Source organism: Meles meles, chromosome 2, assembly GCF_922984935.1.
Source record: "Meles meles chromosome 2, mMelMel3.1 paternal haplotype, whole genome shotgun sequence".
Classification (NCBI taxonomy): Eukaryota; Metazoa; Chordata; class Mammalia; order Carnivora; family Mustelidae; genus Meles; species Meles meles.
In genome coordinates this window covers 56,073,853-56,092,206 of record NC_060067.1, presented here as the reverse complement: position 1 = coordinate 56,092,206, position 18,354 = coordinate 56,073,853, and the positions used below count along the sequence as shown (strand labels likewise).

Sequence of the window (18,354 nt, the reverse complement as noted above, 5' to 3'; positions counted from 1 at the left end):
TAAGATAAAATTTTGAAATCATGCAAATCTAAACTTTATTTTAGCCCCATACTTGCCTGATTGGATTGTTGGGGTACAGAATTCTACATTGGAAATACTTTCTCCTTTTATATTTGAAGGCCTTGCTTTCATAGTCTCCCTTCAACCAGTGTTGTTACCAAGAAGTCTAAATATCAGGGGTGCCTGGGTTGCTCAGTCGGTTAAACATCTGCCTTCGGCTCAGAGTTCAGGGATTGGGCCCTGCATGGGGCTCCCTGGTCAGCAGGGAGTCTGCTTCTCCCTCTGCCTCTGCCCCTGCTCATGCTCTCTCAGATAAATAAAATATTTAAAAAAAAAAAATCTAAATACCATTGTAAAAATATCTGTTTAAAGATTTATCTGAGAAAGAGAAAAAGAGAGAGCAGGGGAAGGGAGAGAGAGAATCCTTAAGCAGACTCCGCATATGTGGGGCTTGATCCCAGGACCCTGCAATCATGATCTGACCTAAAATCCAGAGTTGGATGCTTGACTGAGTCACCCAGGTGCCCTGTGAAAAATATCAAAGGTAACTCTCATTTCATCCCCTTTGTCAACTTTTAGGATCTTTTTTAATCCTGGCATGCTGAAATATCATGGTATGCTTTTCTGTTTTTAATTCATTGTGCTGGGCACTCAGTGGATCCTTTTAATTTGTGTGACTCATGTCCTACATTTTGGGGAAATATTCTTTAATTTTTTTTATCTCTTTTCACCTCCTTTCTCTGTTCTCATTTTGGAGATCTTACTAATCAGATGGTGTATCTCATTCTGATCTTCTGATATTACTTTTTGTTCTTTCCTATTTTCTATGTCTTTTGGTTCTACTTATTGAATTTTTTCAACTTATCTTCCAACATAACTACTGAATGTTTAATTCTAGCTCTATTTTCCAATATTTTTATTTTCTGATTTGTTCATTTTTTTCTAGCATCCTGTTCATATTTCATGGCTGCAGTACATTCTCCTATTTCTGGGAGTATGATAGGTTCTTTTGGGAGTTTTATGTTCTTTGCATTATTTCCAGGTTTTTGTTTGTTTTGGTTTTTGGTTCTTTTGATCTTCATGTTTCATTTCAATAGCCAATGTCTATTGATCCTTGGCTATCAGTTTATTATGATTCTAAGAGCCTGGAAGCTATGACGAGTGGACTCTGGGTTTTATTTTAACAAATAACCAAGTGGCAAGTTGTTTTTATAATTGTTCACCTCTCTGGCTGGGGTAGGTAGGGCTGGGTATAAACCTAGCTGCCAGATTTGGAGGTAACTAATTAACTGCCAATTAGCTAGTTGGAGAAGGGAACTGAAGGCCCATATGCAGAATACCAACATTTTCTCCATCTCCTGTTTTCAGTGTAACACCTCACTAACACCACTACTCTTCTCAAGTCCCAGTTCTAATCCGTTTGATTTGTCCAGAGAATAAGCCTCCCATCTTTGGCTAGAAAGCAGGATAAGTAACCTGCTTCAAATCCTTGAGTCTTTGGGGGGATCTGGAAGGAAAAGATAAGTGTTCCAAATGTGTGGATCTTTCCTGCAATGCAGAATGGTTGCCACAACCGTGCTACCTATCAAGTATTTGTTTCTTTTTAAAGTAATACTTATTCCCTTCATGGTAAAGCAAGGTGAGAAATTAATTGCTTAAAACACGGCTTAATTTTAGCAGTTAATCCAAACAGAACACGGACAACAAACTTAACCTATGTATTATTGTGACAGGATTTTAAAATTGTGTCTGTAAATGTTTTACTGGTTATGCGATATTTTAGCCAAATAAAATGTGTCTCCTATAAAACTCTCATACCAGCAATTGGGTTTCCCTTCCACCTCACATCTGTCTAATCTTGGGTCAACTATGTGTTTGTCTCCCTCTCCCCTAACCCACATCAAGTAGTTGGAGGTAAGTAGGCAACATCTAATGGCAGAACCAGACTGCACTCCAGGAAACTCCATGACTACAACTCACTCAACATATTTATAGAGCTGCCAGATAAAAAAATGGATTAAATGTGAATTTCAGATAAGTAATTTTTTCCAGTATAATATTTCCTTGTTTATCAGAAATTCAAATTTATTTGGGCATCCTGTATTTTTGTTTGCTGAATCAGTAACCCAACATATTTAAAGAAACAGTGTGTAGGAAAGTGACCAACATAAACAGGTGGAGTATAAAGAGGGAAAGTGGGATTTGGACCAAAGCATTCAAGTCACTGGGAGTCTACATTACTGCCAGGCAGGTAGCTAGGGGCTGACACCATATAACCCATTGTGTGATGAAGTCCTGTGGAATGCATTGGTTGTGGCCAACGTTAATGCTTTCAATTAACACAGAATTTAGTTCTCTAGGTGTTGGCCCCTTGTGTCACTGGAACTCTGCCACTGGTGCAGGATCAAGTCTTTCTAGTTGGTCAGGGTGCAATCATAAAGCCAATCTAGGGTATTCTTCCATGAAAACTGGCCATACCCTTGGACTGTTCCAGATGTTTGGGTGCCTCCCAAAGGAAGCTGTCCCTTCCAGACTATTGCCTAATTAAAACACTGAGAAACACCAGTTGACGTATTGGGGTGTCAGGTCCCACACTTGACACTATGGATGGAATGTTAGTGTTAAATAAGCACAACTTTGGCAGTTAACCCAAACGTATTTTCCCCGAAGTAAGAACAAGCTCCTGAATTTACAAACTACAACACTGTTTCTGACAGTTTCATCTGATTTCTGTTGAAATCTAACTTGGTACCACACCAACTTGGTTTCTGTGTATACTAGGAACTTAGTTTTAATCTTGTCAGGCTGACCAGGATCCCGAGTCTTCAAGATGATTACAAATTATGTTCTACTCCAGGGAATAGTGAATCAATTCCCAAATAATCCCAGGAATTTTCATATTATGTCAGGTCATCTATGTCTTCTCAAATAAATTGCCCAAACTCCAGTCAACTTGTTTAAAGATCCAACCCTAAACTGTTGCTACCATTTTAAATTGACTCCAGGCTATTTGGAAGCAACAACTCTGGGACTCTCGGCCTTCTCTATTAAATTATTTTTAAAATGGCATTCCTTTCCCACATGTGAGAAGAGCTGGTCATAGTTCCTACAGCGAAGAGGAGTTGCATAGCCAGCAAGTGTCAGGTTATTGTGTTACCTTTATCCTCCCCATTTTTTCCGTCTCATGTCCAAAACTATTGTATCATCCCACTGTTGACACCAATTGAAAGGAAGAATTTATAGAGGACTGTGCACAATGATCAGACTCAAACGTATAACTGTTAACTAAACTTTGTTTAAAACTGGCAAAGACATGCCAGAGATTTTCTTTTTGATAACAGCAATTTGACACAGGAGAAACACCTGGTGGTTGGTGTCAGCTAGTACAGCTCCCTCAATTTCCCTCAGTCCAGTGGGTATTGCTTATTGGTTGACTCACATGCCAGGAGCTTGCATAGACTTGTATCATGAAGTCTGACAAGGCATTCAAACTTTCTGGGCTTTTCATTGCACCCTAGCCATATGAACAAAACACTCCTGTCCCTGATCTTTATGTGCCATTGCCTTGTGAACTTATCAGATACAGATTAAATCTGTGTACAAAAGACCTCTTTATCTATTCCTAAGCTGACTACCCCTTTTGGGGTTTCATTGTTGGAGTATGGCCTCCATGCAACTTTCCACTACACTTGGATGGCCACACATTTACAAATATCTAAGGGTCTGTATAAGGATTAGGCTAATTTAAAGTGGCTGTAGGAAGCAAAAACAGCATCAATGGCCAAAAGCTTTGGAGTAGTTTATATTGGCTCAATGTATATTATTTTATTATTTTTAAAAAGATTTTATTTGAGAGAGAGACAGAGAGAGCAAAGCAGTGGAAGTGCAGAGGGAGAGGGAGAAGCAGACTCCCCACTGAGGAAGGAGCCAGATGTGGGGCTCAGGCGCTATCCTAGGACTCTGAGATCATGACCTGAGTGGACGTCAGGTGCACAACCGACTCAGCCATCCAGACACCCCAGTTCAGTATATTTTAAAACTTCTTATGTATAGTACCTTATTTAATTTTGCACTCCCAGGGTCTGGATAGTAGGCACTCCATACTGTTATTAGACGAATGACTAAATTTCTAACAAGAGACATATAAATGTAATGGCCTGCTTCAAAAGGCATTAATTTTTCTAATACTGAAGGCAAAAGTAGAAAATAGAGACAGAAGAGAGAATTTATGAATCAGTAAGGAAATAACCCAAGTGATTTCTAAATACCCTAACAGCTTTACTAATCTACTTTAATACCAGAATATTTTCATCATAGAGAAATTTTTTTTTAATGGATACTTATGATAGGAGTCCCATCAGGATAATCCCCAAAAGGCGACTTAAATCTGTCCCTCATCAGATATGTACCAATTTTTTCCTTCTCTTAGGAAAGCTGATGGGTTTAAAAGACATGATTATGGTATCTGGACTGCTTCAGAGGCTGCCTATCTGCACCGTGAGAATACCTTTAAATAATATTAGTATCTGTTGCTTTAGAAATCCTGTTTCCTTTGATAAATATTTCTATGAAAACATGTAAATTTGTCATTTCTCCTAATCCCTTGTGGGGGTAGGGTGAAAGTGGCAAATCTACCCCTAACCCCAGGTCCATGACACACAAAAAGAAGTAAAGGCTTAAGGCTTTTTCAGGTATCTCTCATTTTGTGTAACCTGTAGTTATTTAACATATACAAACAGATGGGTTCAAATTCAGGTCTTGACTGAATATCTGACATTTTCTTTTACAAGTATGTTTCATTTTCTAGAGCTGCCAAGTCACCTCCTATCAGAAATACTATATTCTTTTTCTTTCTCTTTCTTTCTTTCTTTATCTACCGATCTATCTAATCAGTTGACTCTATTCAGCACTTGGTGAATATTGAATATGCTTTAAGAAAAGCAAGGTCTACCTCATTTGTTGGGAACAAATGATTATACTCTGTTCAGCATGTACAAAGCTGTTGGTTTATTCAGCTGCAGAGCTGGGGAAAGGCTTCCTTTCAGAGTGAACAGCAAAAACGCTTCATGGCAAGGCACTTTTATATACACACACAGAAAAAGGAACATATTATGGTTACATAAACATCAATATATTTTAATTTTCAGACCTCCCTACCTCTTCCCCCTCCCCCTTAAAAAATAGGGAACAGGTTCTTATAACACTTTAAAAATCCAATTTCACAGAACATCTATACATAAGAACAATTTCTGATACATTCAGTTACACTAACAGTATGATATGGTTTTTCAGTAATTTTCCATTAACAATTATCTTCTTCTACCTACTACAGGTCCCTCTTTTTTCCTTAAGACATGAGAACTAAGGCTCAGTAGAAATACTCATTGGATTATAAACATTCTCCTCTCTCCTTAAAGTTGCCATACATGTATAGAATTTGTGATTTCATTAATGCTTCCATTTTTTTTGATGCCACATCATATACAGCACTTAATTATGGAGAATAGGAAAAAGTAAAAGTAAAATGAAAGGATATAGGATCTTTAACAATCTATTTTCTGATTCCTTTATGCCCAGTCAACCAGGATCACACACACAGGTTTTATTCTATGGTAGACATGTGAAAAGATTTATTGGTCCCATACATCTTCTTTTATGTATGATTTCTATGTTTTCATTCATTTAAATAAATGCATCAAGATTCATTTACAAGGGTACATTCTCTTCCTTGTGAGCTAGAAGAACATCTGAAGCTGATCTACATAGAAAAACAGTGAAGCTAAAAACTCCAACTTCTGATAGATATACTATAGTGGTAAGTTCTTTAAAGTTAAAGACTTCCTGACAAGTTTGCAATGGATGTAAACAGGACATAAAGTACTGCTGAGAACATTATACAGATGAAATATTTTAATTCACTAGCAGTTAATATTGAAAGCATAAATGCCCTTAATCCTTTTCCCATTGGTCTTTTAAAATGTGATGTGCTATTGACTAAAGTCTGAATGCCAAGATGTGGAAAACCTATTCCCTTCAGAACAGGTGTCTGTTTAATCCCTGGTTGCAATTTTTAGGCCAATGTAGCTAGACAGCGTGGTGGGAACCTATGATATAAAGGTTTATACTATAACTGCAGGTACTATATAACAGGCCTGAAGAAATGCAGCCTAGGTTTGAAACTGCACTCCCTCCTCCCAAAATAGGAACCCTAAAGGGTGCCATATATAGCCTATCTGTATAAAAGCTGGGAGATAAATCCATAGTCCCACTATTTTCTTTTGTCTAGGGAATTCAAATTCATGCAACTGTCTCAAAGACACTAATGTTAGAAAAGAGTATGCTCAGAGAGGTGTTATTGGGAGTAGCTAAGTTCCTTCTTTCCCTACTGGCTAGTCTGAAGGTTAGCCAAACAAAAGAGGTAAGGAGCTACTACTTCTTCCTTCCTGTTCACAATGAGACATCTGGTCAAGAGTTCATTCAGAGAGGCAGAACAAATTGGTGGGGGAACTGAGTGTGGACAAGAGTCTACCTAACTTTTGTAATATGGTCCCTTTTGTCTAATTTTCTACTGAAGTTCTCTTTTTATCCACAGGGTCTGTCAAAGGGCATGCTCACCATGCATTTTCTTAATCATTTTCTTTTTTTTTTTTTTAAATATTTTATTTATTTATTTGACAGAGAGAGAGGTCACAACTAGGCAAAGAGGCAGGCAGAGAGAGAGGAGGAAGCAGGCTCCCCGCGGAGCAGAGAGCCCGATGCGGGGCTCTATGCGGGGCTCGATCCCAGGACCCTGAGACCATGACCTGAGCCGAAGGCAGAGGCCTAAACCACTGAGCCACCCAGGCGCCCCTCACCATGCATTTTCTATACTGAGTTATGGGACCACTATACTTGGTAGTACTTACGGGCTTGTTAGGACAGGGCACGGTTTGGTTGAAAAGGCATTTGTTTCTCAAATGTGGTATGTGTGACTTTGTACTTCCTTCCTCAATCAGCAATATGAGAGAGATCAGAACAAATGGGTCTTTAGAGTGATGTGGTTAAGAGTTTGTTAACTGCCTTCTGGAAGTCAGTATACGAGTATGTAGTGTTGATGGGTTCTGTGCGTGTTGTTTCCTTAACTGTTTTAGTTAACCAGCCACAGCAACAACCAGAAACACATGAATTAGGGATCTGTTTTAGGTATTCAGGTATGGGAGTGGCCCTACTCAATGTTCGGCTTAGCTGTTTGGTGGCAAACTGCAGCGCTCCGTTAAGAGTGGCATGATCTCTAGAAAGCCGACTGGCATTTGTAAGGGGCTTTTGAAAAGGTGGGACTCCACAAGAAGCCAGAGGAGGCCATTCAGGAATTGGTTCCAGTTTGGGTACACAATGGGAGCAATGGGAGAGTCTTAGACCTATTTCTCGAAGTATATGGACCGGTGTGCTTGGATCCAAGAGTTTAGCATGATATAACCAGGAATTAGGATTTAAAGGTTTCCAAGTTGTAGAGTATTTTAAAAGGCACTTAACCTGCCAGGCAAGACTCTCAAGAGGTGTGAGGTTGGGCACCACAGGGTCTTCTTCTTCAGAGGAATCCCACTCTTGCCCAGAACTCTCATTTAGGTAGGTAGTGTTTTCTTCTCCCTCACTTTCTGATTCTGATAAGGGGTCAGGAGAGGGATTTCTGGGACCCATTAGATTAGAACAGAAGAAACTAGAAAAAGTAACAATCTAAGCCAGCAAAATACTGACTAAAACTAGCAAATAGAAACAAAAGGTGGAAAAATCCTTCAGCAAGATTAATCTTGTCAGTCCATTACACACACACAGTATGCCTTTGGCTCATTATCACATTGTGCAGTTCTTCAAGATTATGTTGTATATTCTTCACTTACAAAGAAGACATCTCAGTTCTCAGGACCAGTTCAGTGTGTAAAAGTGTTAAGTCACTTACCAGCGGTGTGGTACAGGTCAGAATCTCTCCTTCAAATCCTGGCTACCCAAGAAGAGAAGGGGTCCTCATCTAGGCAAGCTGATTTTCTTAGCCTGTTCTCAATTGGTCATGATACTGTGGAGACACTTTGTGTATTCTGTTTTGTTGGTAGGGATATTATATCTACTTGGTAACAGAAAGAAACAATGGTTGCCTTTGTTGTCCGCTGGTGGTGCAAATTTTGTGCAGGGAGACGGTGGGATGAGTTGTCATGGACATCTGGTGTACACGGATCCGATGTTTTCCAGAGGTGGTGCAAATGCCCTTGGAAACCGGTGACTTAGTTGTTGAACTATCTGGAAAGGTAGCTTTAACCTGTGAATGAAAAGACTAGAGAAATGATATTAAAGCCTGAAAGCAATGGGTAACATTACTGTCCATCTAACTTTATATGGAGTATTTAAGAACAAGGGTGCTGAACATGAACACTTACTGGGCTTTTCCATCTCTCTGTCTTACTCTTCGGCAGATTTTTCTACCGGGAATGACTCCTGGGAAGGAGAACCTGGGTTCATTCTAATTGTTTATTGGTACATATATGGGTCAGTTTTTTAGTATACTGTTCTAGCCTCAAAAATTATTTCTGTAAAAGTAGTTCCTTTATGCCCCAAACTCCAGACAGAGAGCTGTAAAAGGGACTTTTTACCCTTTAGATGAGTTTGTTGGGATTAGTTTTAGAGGACCTGTCCTGGCTATAGAGCCGCTTAGGACTCTTGCTGGGACCCAACGGTTGTGGTCATATAACCATATTCTACAGATATGAGAAAGAGAGATAAATCTCTTTTTTTTCTTCACCAGGTATAATTCATTTTTTTAAAAATAATTCTTAATACAGCAGAAATTACAATTACAATGAATGTAAACAGGTTAAGCTCATGGTTAAAAGATAGACACTCTGATTGGATTAAAAGAAATAAAACAAGATTCAATAATATGCAAACAACAGAAGATACTTCAAAGCAAAAAGACACAGAAAGGTAAAAAGTAAAAGAATGAAAAAAGATGTTATCAGGCAATTGTGGACCAAAATAAAGCTGAGAAGCAATCTTAATACCCAACCAAAAAGATTTTAGGTCAAAAGATCTAAGGGACAAAGAAGGACAATAACACCGGTAAAAGGAACAGAATAAAATTATATAGTACTCATCATAAACATTTATGATCCTGAAAGCACATCCTCAAAATTTCTCAAGTAACAATGGACAGAACTATATAAGCAGGAGACAGAAGAAGCCCTGAAAACAGTCAAAATATTAATACACTTAGATGTTATGTCAGTAGTCAGAACTCTATACCAAACAGAACAGATATTTGAGAGTGCACATACACACACATGAAAACAGATCATGTATTAGGTTATAAAGTAAAACTAGATTTTGAAGGGTCTATTTCATTCAGACTAAATTCTCTGAGCAAAATGAGTAAAAGTAGTATTAAAGGTTAGTTAAAAGTAATTCTATGTTGGGAAGTTAAGTAACTCATGGGTTAAAAATGTAAATTATAAAGGATATCAAATACTAAAACCGAATAATATAAACCACACAAGGCAAAATTTGTGGGACACGGGGAAACATGTACCTAAAAGAAAATTATAGCTTTGAATACTATGATGAGGAAATGAGGAAGTTTAAGTAACTACAAGTTAACCATTCAATTCAAAATAATGGAAAAGATCAAGAGCAAAATAAGCAGGAAGGAAATGAAGGCAGAAATGAAATAGCATACAAGAATAATAAAGAAGACTGGTAAAACTAAAAGATCGTTTTTTGAAAATATGAATAAGAAAAGTGAAACTAGTGAAACTTATCGAGAGACTTAAAAACAAAAAGACAAAAAAGAGATTAAAAATAAAAAAACACAGGATGCCTGGGTGGCTAAGTTGGTTAAGCATCGAATTCCTTTGGCTTAGGTCATTATACTAGGATTCTGGGATCAAGTCCTGCATTGGGCTCCTTGCTCAGTGGGGAGCCTACTTCTCCCGTTGTCTGCTGTTCCCTGCTGCTTGTGTTCTTTCTCTGACAAATAAATACATCTTAAAAAAAAATACAAATATATACTAAATGGGAAAATCTAGATGAAATGGCTTAATTGTGGAAGAGAATTCTAAAATTCATATAGGAAGAAGTAGATAACTTGAATAGAACAAACCAGTAAGCATTTAAGAAAATGAAAAGGCACCGGGGCACCTGGGTGGCTCAGTGGGTTAAAGCCTCTGCCTTCCGCTCAGGTCATGATCCCAGTGTCCTGGGATCGAGCCCCGCATTGGGCTCTTTGCCCAGCAGGGAGCCTGCTTCCCACCCCCCACCTTTGCCTGCCTCTCTGCCTACTTGTGATCTCTGTCTGTCGGATAAATAAATAAAATCTTAAAAAAAAAAAAAAAGAAAATGAAAAGGCACCAACGTCCTTTTAAAAGCACTTGTATACAGTTTTATAAGGGAGTTCCACTAAACTCTCCAGGAAATTAACTTACTTAAGTTGTTTCAGAAAAAAGCATATAAACTGACAAATTCCTTTTATGAAGATAATAAAATATTAATTCTAAACCTAAAGATGAACCAAATGAAAAAGGTACAGGCCCATTTCACCTGCAAAAAATTCCAAATAATACCTAACAAAATCTAATAGTAGATTAAAGGAAAAAAAAAAAAAAGAATATGCCATTTCATAGAGCTTATCCCAGGGAAAAGGAAGAATATCTCAACTTCAAAAAATTTATAAAATTATTTCACCATTATAAGAAAATAAAGCAAAAAAAATTATTTTCATCAAGTGTATATATTTAACCTTTCTTAGTTCCTTCAAAAACAAAACAAAAGGTGTGTCTGGGTGGCTCAGTGGCCTCTGCCTTTGGCTCAGGTCATGGCCTCAGGGTCCTGGGATCAGCCCCGCATTGCGCTCTCTGCTCAGCCCTCTCCACCTACCTGTGATCTCTCTCTGTGAAATAAATAAAATCTTTAAAAACAAACAAACAAACAAACAAAAAATATATTCTTACCAAACTAGGAAGAAAAGTTACCCTCTCGATTTGGTAAAAGTTATCACCAAAAACTTTTAGCAAATATAACCTACAGGAGAAAATTTAGATATATTTCGTCTAAAAATACAATGAGATAAGGATAACCATGATAACTGATATTGTCTGATACAGTACCAAAAATCCTAATCAATGCTATAAAAATAAGAATAATATAAAAAAGAATAGATGACAGGTGTAAGAACTGGAAGAAAAGAGATGCAACAATTTACAAATGATATGGTCATCGAATTAAAAAAAAACTAACATATCAACAATTAGAGCTAATAAAAAGGCTCAACAAAGTTTCTGGATTTGAGATTAATCTATGGATATTCATTACTTATTATATAGTATATACCACTTACTATTCTAGGAACTGCAAATGTTAACTCCTTTAAAATTCTCCTAACAACACTTAGGTGCTTTTAGTCCCTCATTTTAAACATGAGGTTTAAGTTACCTGCCCAAGGCCATACCTCTACTAAGTGACAGGAGAGGAACTTTTAACTTCTACACAAGCAATACTAACTAAAAATATGTATTACATATTCACAGTGAGAAAAAAATCCAGCCCCAAACTTCTCACGGATCTAGGAACTACTTAATAATATATAAGACCTCTATGAAAAATGTAAAATTCTAATAAAAAACATAGAAGGTGATTTAAAAATCTTGGAACAAATGACTATTAAGGGGGTTCTTGGCCTACAAGACATTAACACATATTATAAAAATCACAGACATTAAAATAGGGTAGTTAGTGTATTGGGACAAATAGTCCAATCAGAACAAAACTCAGAAAATCAGCCATATAAAGTTTTGGAATGTAGTACAAAATAAAGTTAGCACATAAATCAAGGGGGAATGAAAGTATTTAGTACATAATATTGGTAAAGCTGGGGCGCCTGGGTGGCTCAGTGGGTTAAGCCTCTGCCTTCGGCTCAGGTCGTGATCTCAGGGTCCTGGAATCAAGCCCTGCATTGGGCTCTCTGCTCAGTGGGAAGCGTGCTTCCTCCTCTCTCTGCCTGCCTCCCTGCCTCCTTGTGAACTCTCTCCCTCTGTCAAATAAATAAATAAAACCTTTAAAAAATATTAGTAAAGCAGGCTTATTACGTAAGGAAAAACCAAACTGTATATATACCTATATAATTTTACATACAAAGGAGGACTCATGTTGGATGAAAGACCTAAGTGAGAATGGTAAACTATGATGTTAAAAGAATACAAGAATATAGAATATCATTATGACTTGGGGCCAGGAAGACTTTTATTTTTATTATTATTTTAAGATTTTATTTACTTATTTTAGATATAGGAAGAGAGATAGAGAAAGAGAGTGTCAATGTGTGTGGGGGGAGAAGCAGAGGGCGAGGGACAAGCAGACTCCATGCTGAGCACAGAGCCCCATGTGTGGCTTGATCCCATCACCTTCAGATCACAACCTGAGCGGAAATCAAGAGTTGGATGCCCAACTGACTGAGTCACCCAGACATCCTGCAGGGAGACTTTTAAATGAAAAAAATAAATAAATAAATAAATAAAGCACAAGACCAAAAAATGGTGGATTCAATTACATCAAAATTAATTATTTCTGGATTGAACTAAAGATACCAAGAACTTAACTACAAATTCACAATAAAAAGATAGCAACCTCAACAAAGAAAGGGCAAAGGACAAAAATATTCAATTTACAGAAGAGAAAAATCAACTGGCCATTAGCCATATGATGAGTTAAGAGTTATCACACTATTCTACTTGGTAAAAATTAGAAAGCTGGAGACAATGCTAAGTGTTAGTGAGGAGATAAAGGAACAAGACCTGTAGAAACCAGTACTGCTGGTAATATTATAGCCTGGGGTAATTTTTCTGAAGAGAAATCTGGCTGCACCATTTAGCCAAACTCTTTGCACATCTCATGATTCAGCAATTCTACTCGTGTGTATGTGTATACATATATACATACGTGTGTGTGTGTGTGTGTGTGTGTGTGTGTGTGTGTGTGTATACAGTAAAGAAATTCTCCATTAAGACCAACATGTACTCTGAAGCTTCATCTTTGATGGTTAGAAGCATCTTAGGTTTCCATCACTGGAGGAATGGATAAGCAAAATGTTGTAAAAAGCATACTAGAAGTATACATAGCGACACAGATATACTAAAGGCAGAACTCGAAATGTGAAAAGCAAAAACAAAAATATCAACATCCCATTTGTGCCATTCTGTAGGACTGATTTTCAAAATGAGTTAGTAAACATCTCTAGTTTCAAAGACATACTAAGTTGTGCTAATAACATATGGTATGGCTTCAGATCAATAATTCCCTAAAGAATATTTCTTTATTTCTCTGGTTTCTACACATTCTCTTTACTTAACTCTGTTCCCCAAAATGTCTGGCATATATTACAGTTTAGTAAGTCTTTTGAAAGAAAATGAGAGATGACAAAGGTCTGCTATAAGTTAACTATATATACAAGCATGTTCTATTTTTATTCTATGAAGACAAAAATTCCCAAATAATATTCAGGTGATTGGGTAATATGTTACACAAAGACAAATGAAAAAATTTTTAAAGCAGAATCAATATTGCTACATTTTTACTAGATTCCACCTGCAAGATTATTATTGAGCTATTCTTGTTACTGTGTTACTCAAAGCACTCTTTAAAATGCCCACTGAACTTTTTTAGCAGAAATAAGACAAAGACTCTTTGGAGGCATATGTAATTCTAGAGTGAACCCATCACTGAACTCCTTTACATTCCTTGTGTATCATTTTCCCACATCAAAACTGAATTAACCACATCTATTCCATTTACTCCTACCTATAATTTACCTTTAAAGAATGACTACCATAATTTCAGAACTACATAGCCTTACCTTACAAAAATCTTCACTTTTGTCATTTCTCCAACTAAACTAAGTTTACCGAGAACAGGAAGAAATTTATTCCCATAGTTGGTATCACTTGTTTTTTCCCACAAAACTAAAAGCAAAACTGAAGAAACAGGTAAGCTTTAGGGCAGTGAGACTAGGATGTTTAATTAGCATTTTTTTCAGTTTTATTTATTTATTTTTTAAAGATTTTATTTATTCATTTGACAGATAGAGATCATAAGTAGGCAGAGAGGCAGGCAGAGAGAGAGAGGAGGAAGCAGGCTCCTGGCTGAGCAGAGAGCCCGATGTGGGCCTCGATCCCAGGATGCTGGGATCCTGACCTGAGCTAAAGGCAGAGGCTTTAACCCACTGAGCCACCCAGGCGCCCCTTTTTTCAGCTTTATTGAGGTACATTACATATATTTAACATGTGCAATGTGATGTTTTATGTATATAGCGTGAAATGATTATCGCAAATAAGTTACTAATAACATCCAACACCCCAGTTACCATTTTCTTGTGTGTGGTGCGAATACTTGAGATTTAGTCTCAGCAAATTTCAGGTGTACATACATTATTACTAACTATAGTCACTAGGCTGTACATTAGGTTTCCAGAATTTATAACTCAAAGTTTGTACTTTGTCCAATATCTCCCAATTTCCTCCATCCCCCAAGCCACTGATAACTCCATTCTACTCTTTGTTATGATGAGTTTGACTTTTTTCGATTCCACATATAAGTAGGATTATACAGTATTTGCCTTTCTGGGTCTGGCTTATTTCACTTAGCAGAATATCCTCCAGGCTGACCCATACTGTAGCAAGTAGCAGGATTTCCTTCCTTTTTAAGACTAAAGAGTATTCCATTGTATATAAACCACATCTTCTTTATCCATTCATCCATTCATGGGCACTTATGTTGTTTCCATATCTTGGCTATGGTGACTAATGCTGCAATGAACATGGAAGTGCAGATACATCTTTTGAGAAAGTGATTTCATTTCCTTTGGCTATATACCTAGATAGGACTGCTGGATCACATTGGTATTTCTCTTTTTAATTTTTTGAAGAAACTCCAGACTGTTTTCTATATAATGGCTATGACAATTTACATTCCCACCAAAATGTATAAGGGTTCTCTTTTCTCCACATCCTCACTAACACTTGTTATCTTTTGATTTTTTGCTAATAGTCATCCCAACAGGTGTGAGGTGATATCTCACTGAGGTTTGATTTGCATTTCTCTGGTAATTAGTGATGTTGAGCACCTCTTTATATACTTGCTGGCTGTATGTCTTTTGTGGAAAAATGTCTATTCAGGTCTCTTGCTCATTTTTTAATTAGGTTTTTGCTTTTTACCTATTAAATTGTAGGAGTTTCTTACATATTTTGGATATTAACTCCTTATGGGAAATATACTTTGCAAAGGTTGCCTTTTCATTTTATGATCCATCTTTCTTTTTTATTTTTCAGATTACAATGGTCAAAAAATACTAAACAAAACCTTGTTACTAAAGCCTAAAAAGTTAATCAATATAGTTAGGCTGACCTCTGGTGGCCAGATGCCTCATCCTTCAGTATCTGACAATGATACAAAGTCATCTCTCACTAGTGGAGAGATCACCCAATAAAATACAGTAAAGGAAATAATATTGTTAGAAACTTCAGAGTCAGAGGAACAAGTAGTAAGGACCCAAAGAATAAAAAAAGCTGAGCAATTAAAGGCCACAAAATTAGAAAAATGTCTCTAAATGTCAGTTTGTTCTAATTTCTAGTTCACCAATTTTACATAAAAAACAAATGGCATACACAATGGTTTTCAAAATAATGTTTCACACTATCCAATAATGTAGTCACTGGCCCCATATGTCTATGGAGCACCCAAAATGTGGCTGCACAGAGAGCTAGTGTAAAATAACACCGAATTTCAAAGACTTAGTAGGGAAAAAAGAGAATGTAAATCATTCCATTAATAATTTGTTGATTACATGTTGAAATAATATCCTGGATATACTTGGCTAATAAATTAATGCCATTTCTAGCTTTCTTTCTCCATAGCTTTCCAGGCACTCTACATTTAGCTACTTATGTTAGCAGTATATCCCATGAATTTTTCAGCCTCTATGCTTTTGCTCCAGCTGATTAACCTAAAATACTCACACTTCTTTGCTTTTCCTGAATTAGATCTCTTGAAAATTTGAAATTATAGGCAGCCTAAATGCAACCATATTCATTACTTTAGCATTTGGATACTTACAGTGTTGTATGTATAATATGAAGCAAGAAAATGGGTTAATAAATTATCAAATATCCATAGAACAGAATACTACAGAAATCCATCTGTGCCTCTGTTTCTTCACCTTAAAAGGAGCTAGAAGTTATGTTATCGGGGTTGTTCCTAAGGACTGAATGAAGTAAAGTGCTTAGAATAGTGTCTGGCAAATAAGGTGTAAGTTATTATTATGAAAGTATCCATATGAATAAACCTCAACAACAATACTAATTGAAAAAAGCAAGTTGCAAAGGACTGTTTTGTTTGCAAATGACGATTTATATAATGTTAGAAAACATGAAAACAATACAGTATATTTTTCAGAGACTTATTCATATGTCACTAATACATAAAACAGTTGACTTCAGAAAAGCCGTTAATGATGGAGAGAGAAGGTAATTCAGTTGGAAAAAGGTATGCAGGCGGCTTTATAATCTATTTCTTTAGCTGGCTGTGAGTATTGAGATGTTTTTGTCTGATATAATTCCTTTTTTTTTTTTTAAGTTTAAAGACCTAGTTCCTGCTGGAAGGCATTCCAAATTTCTTTTTCTTTACCACTATCCTAAACACCATCCCGTGTTCTCCTTTGTTGAATACATTGTCGTTATGTACCCCTGTAAACTAGGCCTCGGGAGCTGGTGCATTTAGAATAAGCTGGGTCTAAATTAAATCATGCCTCTCTTCACAGCTCTTCCCAGACTGCCTCCCTTTTGTAGACCCTCCACCAGCCGCGGTCCTAAAGTTTAAAATGACGGAGGCGCGCTTCCATCTGCAGACCTCGTAACGCCCCCCTCAGCAGATCCGAACGTCTGCTTTCTCAGGGGAAGCCGGGCCGCTGCCCACCCTCCAGCACGCCCTCTCCCCCTCTCGACAGATCTCTAAACGAACCCCTACACTTGGCATCCCTAGCTCCCCTATTTAGCCGGAGCAGAAACTGTTCCCCTCAGCAGATTCCCTGTTCTCACCCATGGAAGATCCTTTCTTCTTTCTCGCCCCACGCCCAGGGGCACGACCCGGATAGGCCTGGCACCACTACCTCTGCCTGGATGGCAGAACAGCCCTTCGACAAGCAGCCGATACCACTTCCGGGCAAGCCGACGCCCCCTCCTCTTACAAACGCCACTTCCCACTCAGAAAACCGCCGCGCAGACCCTAAGCGCATGCGCCCGAAGTGCCATACTTGAGGGACGTGGACCTCTTTCTTCCCGCTCCCGCGGCAGTCTCGCGGTATTTCCTTCTCCCGCGGGAGTTATTTGAACGCTCTGGCGGTAACTCCACCCTGGGCGCTCAGCTGCGGGCTAACCCGGACCTGAGGCGATTTTGTACCCTTGACCTGTGCGCTCTGTAGGGCCCCTGCAGCCCGCAGCAGACGAGGCTCGTCCCGGCCGGGTCCCGCCGCCATGGGGGCGGAGAAGAAGCTGCTGCCGGTTAAGGAGGCATTTCAGCTGGCGCAGCAGCCGCACCAAAACCAGGCGAAGCTAGTGGTGGCGCTGAGCCGCACCTACCGCACGGTAAGCGCGGCCCGGGGTCTCGGCCGCCGCCCCTCGCCCTCATGGGACCAGCTTCCCCCAGGAGTCTCCCGTGGCCCTCCGGACTCCAACCTTCTGAACCAGTTCGGAGAGGTCTGGAGGCCTGCCCGACGTCGCCCGGGCACCCCCTCTCCCCAGCAGCCTCCAGCGCGAACTGTTAATTCTTTGTGAATTTGGAAAGCAACGTTTACGAGCACCTGGCCGACGAGGCGCCAAATGTGGTGCCACTGGGTGAATCCTGAACGGGGAGGTTCCGCGGTTGTTGTCCCTCAGGTCTCCGCCCACATCAGGAACGCCAAAGTATTCACAGTTAAATTGAATGTAATCACCGAATAACAAATTAACCGTTAAGACCCGGATATTTCTATTTCTGTAACTACTGTTTTTTGAGTGGTGCCTTGAGAAGAATAGAACAATGACTTTTGGGAAAATAAATTATTTTGAGGTCCAAGAAAAACTGTAAGTTAATATAATCGGGTTTAAGGATGTGAGATAGGATGTGAAAGGTAATTGCTGTGTAAAATTAAGGCTAAATGTGGTAAAATATGAAAGCCATTGTTGATTTTGGGTTGTTTCATGAGGAAGCCTATTTTTACTAATCTGGCACCAAGCATATTGAGAATTCAAGGGTATTAAGAGTCAAAGGAATCCTTTCACTGTCAATATTCACATTTGTTTTCTTTGGAAA

General features: G+C 38.4%; 2 protein-coding genes across 3 annotated transcripts in view; one reads left to right on the top strand and one right to left on the bottom strand.

Moving 5' to 3' along the window:
- Positions 1–6,788: 6,788 nt before the first annotated feature.
- Positions 6,789–17,284, bottom strand: DCAF16 (DDB1 and CUL4 associated factor 16). 2 transcript variants are annotated; one of them, XM_045998028.1, is made up of 2 exons: positions 17,103–17,284; positions 6,789–8,305 (listed from the first exon to the last, which is right to left on the bottom strand). In XM_045998028.1, the coding sequence occupies exon 2, from the start codon at positions 7,675–7,677 to the stop codon at positions 7,027–7,029; it is 651 nt and encodes a 216-aa protein (XP_045853984.1). In that variant the 5' UTR covers positions 7,678–8,305; positions 17,103–17,284; the 3' UTR covers positions 6,789–7,026. The 2 variants fall into 2 exon arrangements, with proteins under 2 accessions (XP_045853984.1, XP_045853983.1); XM_045998027.1 differs by having other exon boundaries at positions 6,789–8,290.
- Positions 17,285–17,377: 93 nt separating this feature from the next.
- The window catches only part of NCAPG (non-SMC condensin I complex subunit G), a 57,215-nt gene continuing 56,238 nt past the window's right edge, over positions 17,378–18,354 (top strand). The window contains exon 1 of the mRNA XM_045998473.1: positions 17,378–17,648. Within this exon, the coding sequence (XP_045854429.1) occupies positions 17,538–17,648 (111 nt within the window). The 5' untranslated portion in view covers positions 17,378–17,537. The remainder of the gene's footprint in view (positions 17,649–18,354) is intronic.

Bases quoted from the DNA above. Each gene is read 5' to 3' on its own strand.
- DCAF16 (XM_045998028.1), bottom strand. From the start codon at position 7,677: ATGGGTCCCAGAAATCCCTCTCCTGACCCCTTATCAGAATCAGAAAGT.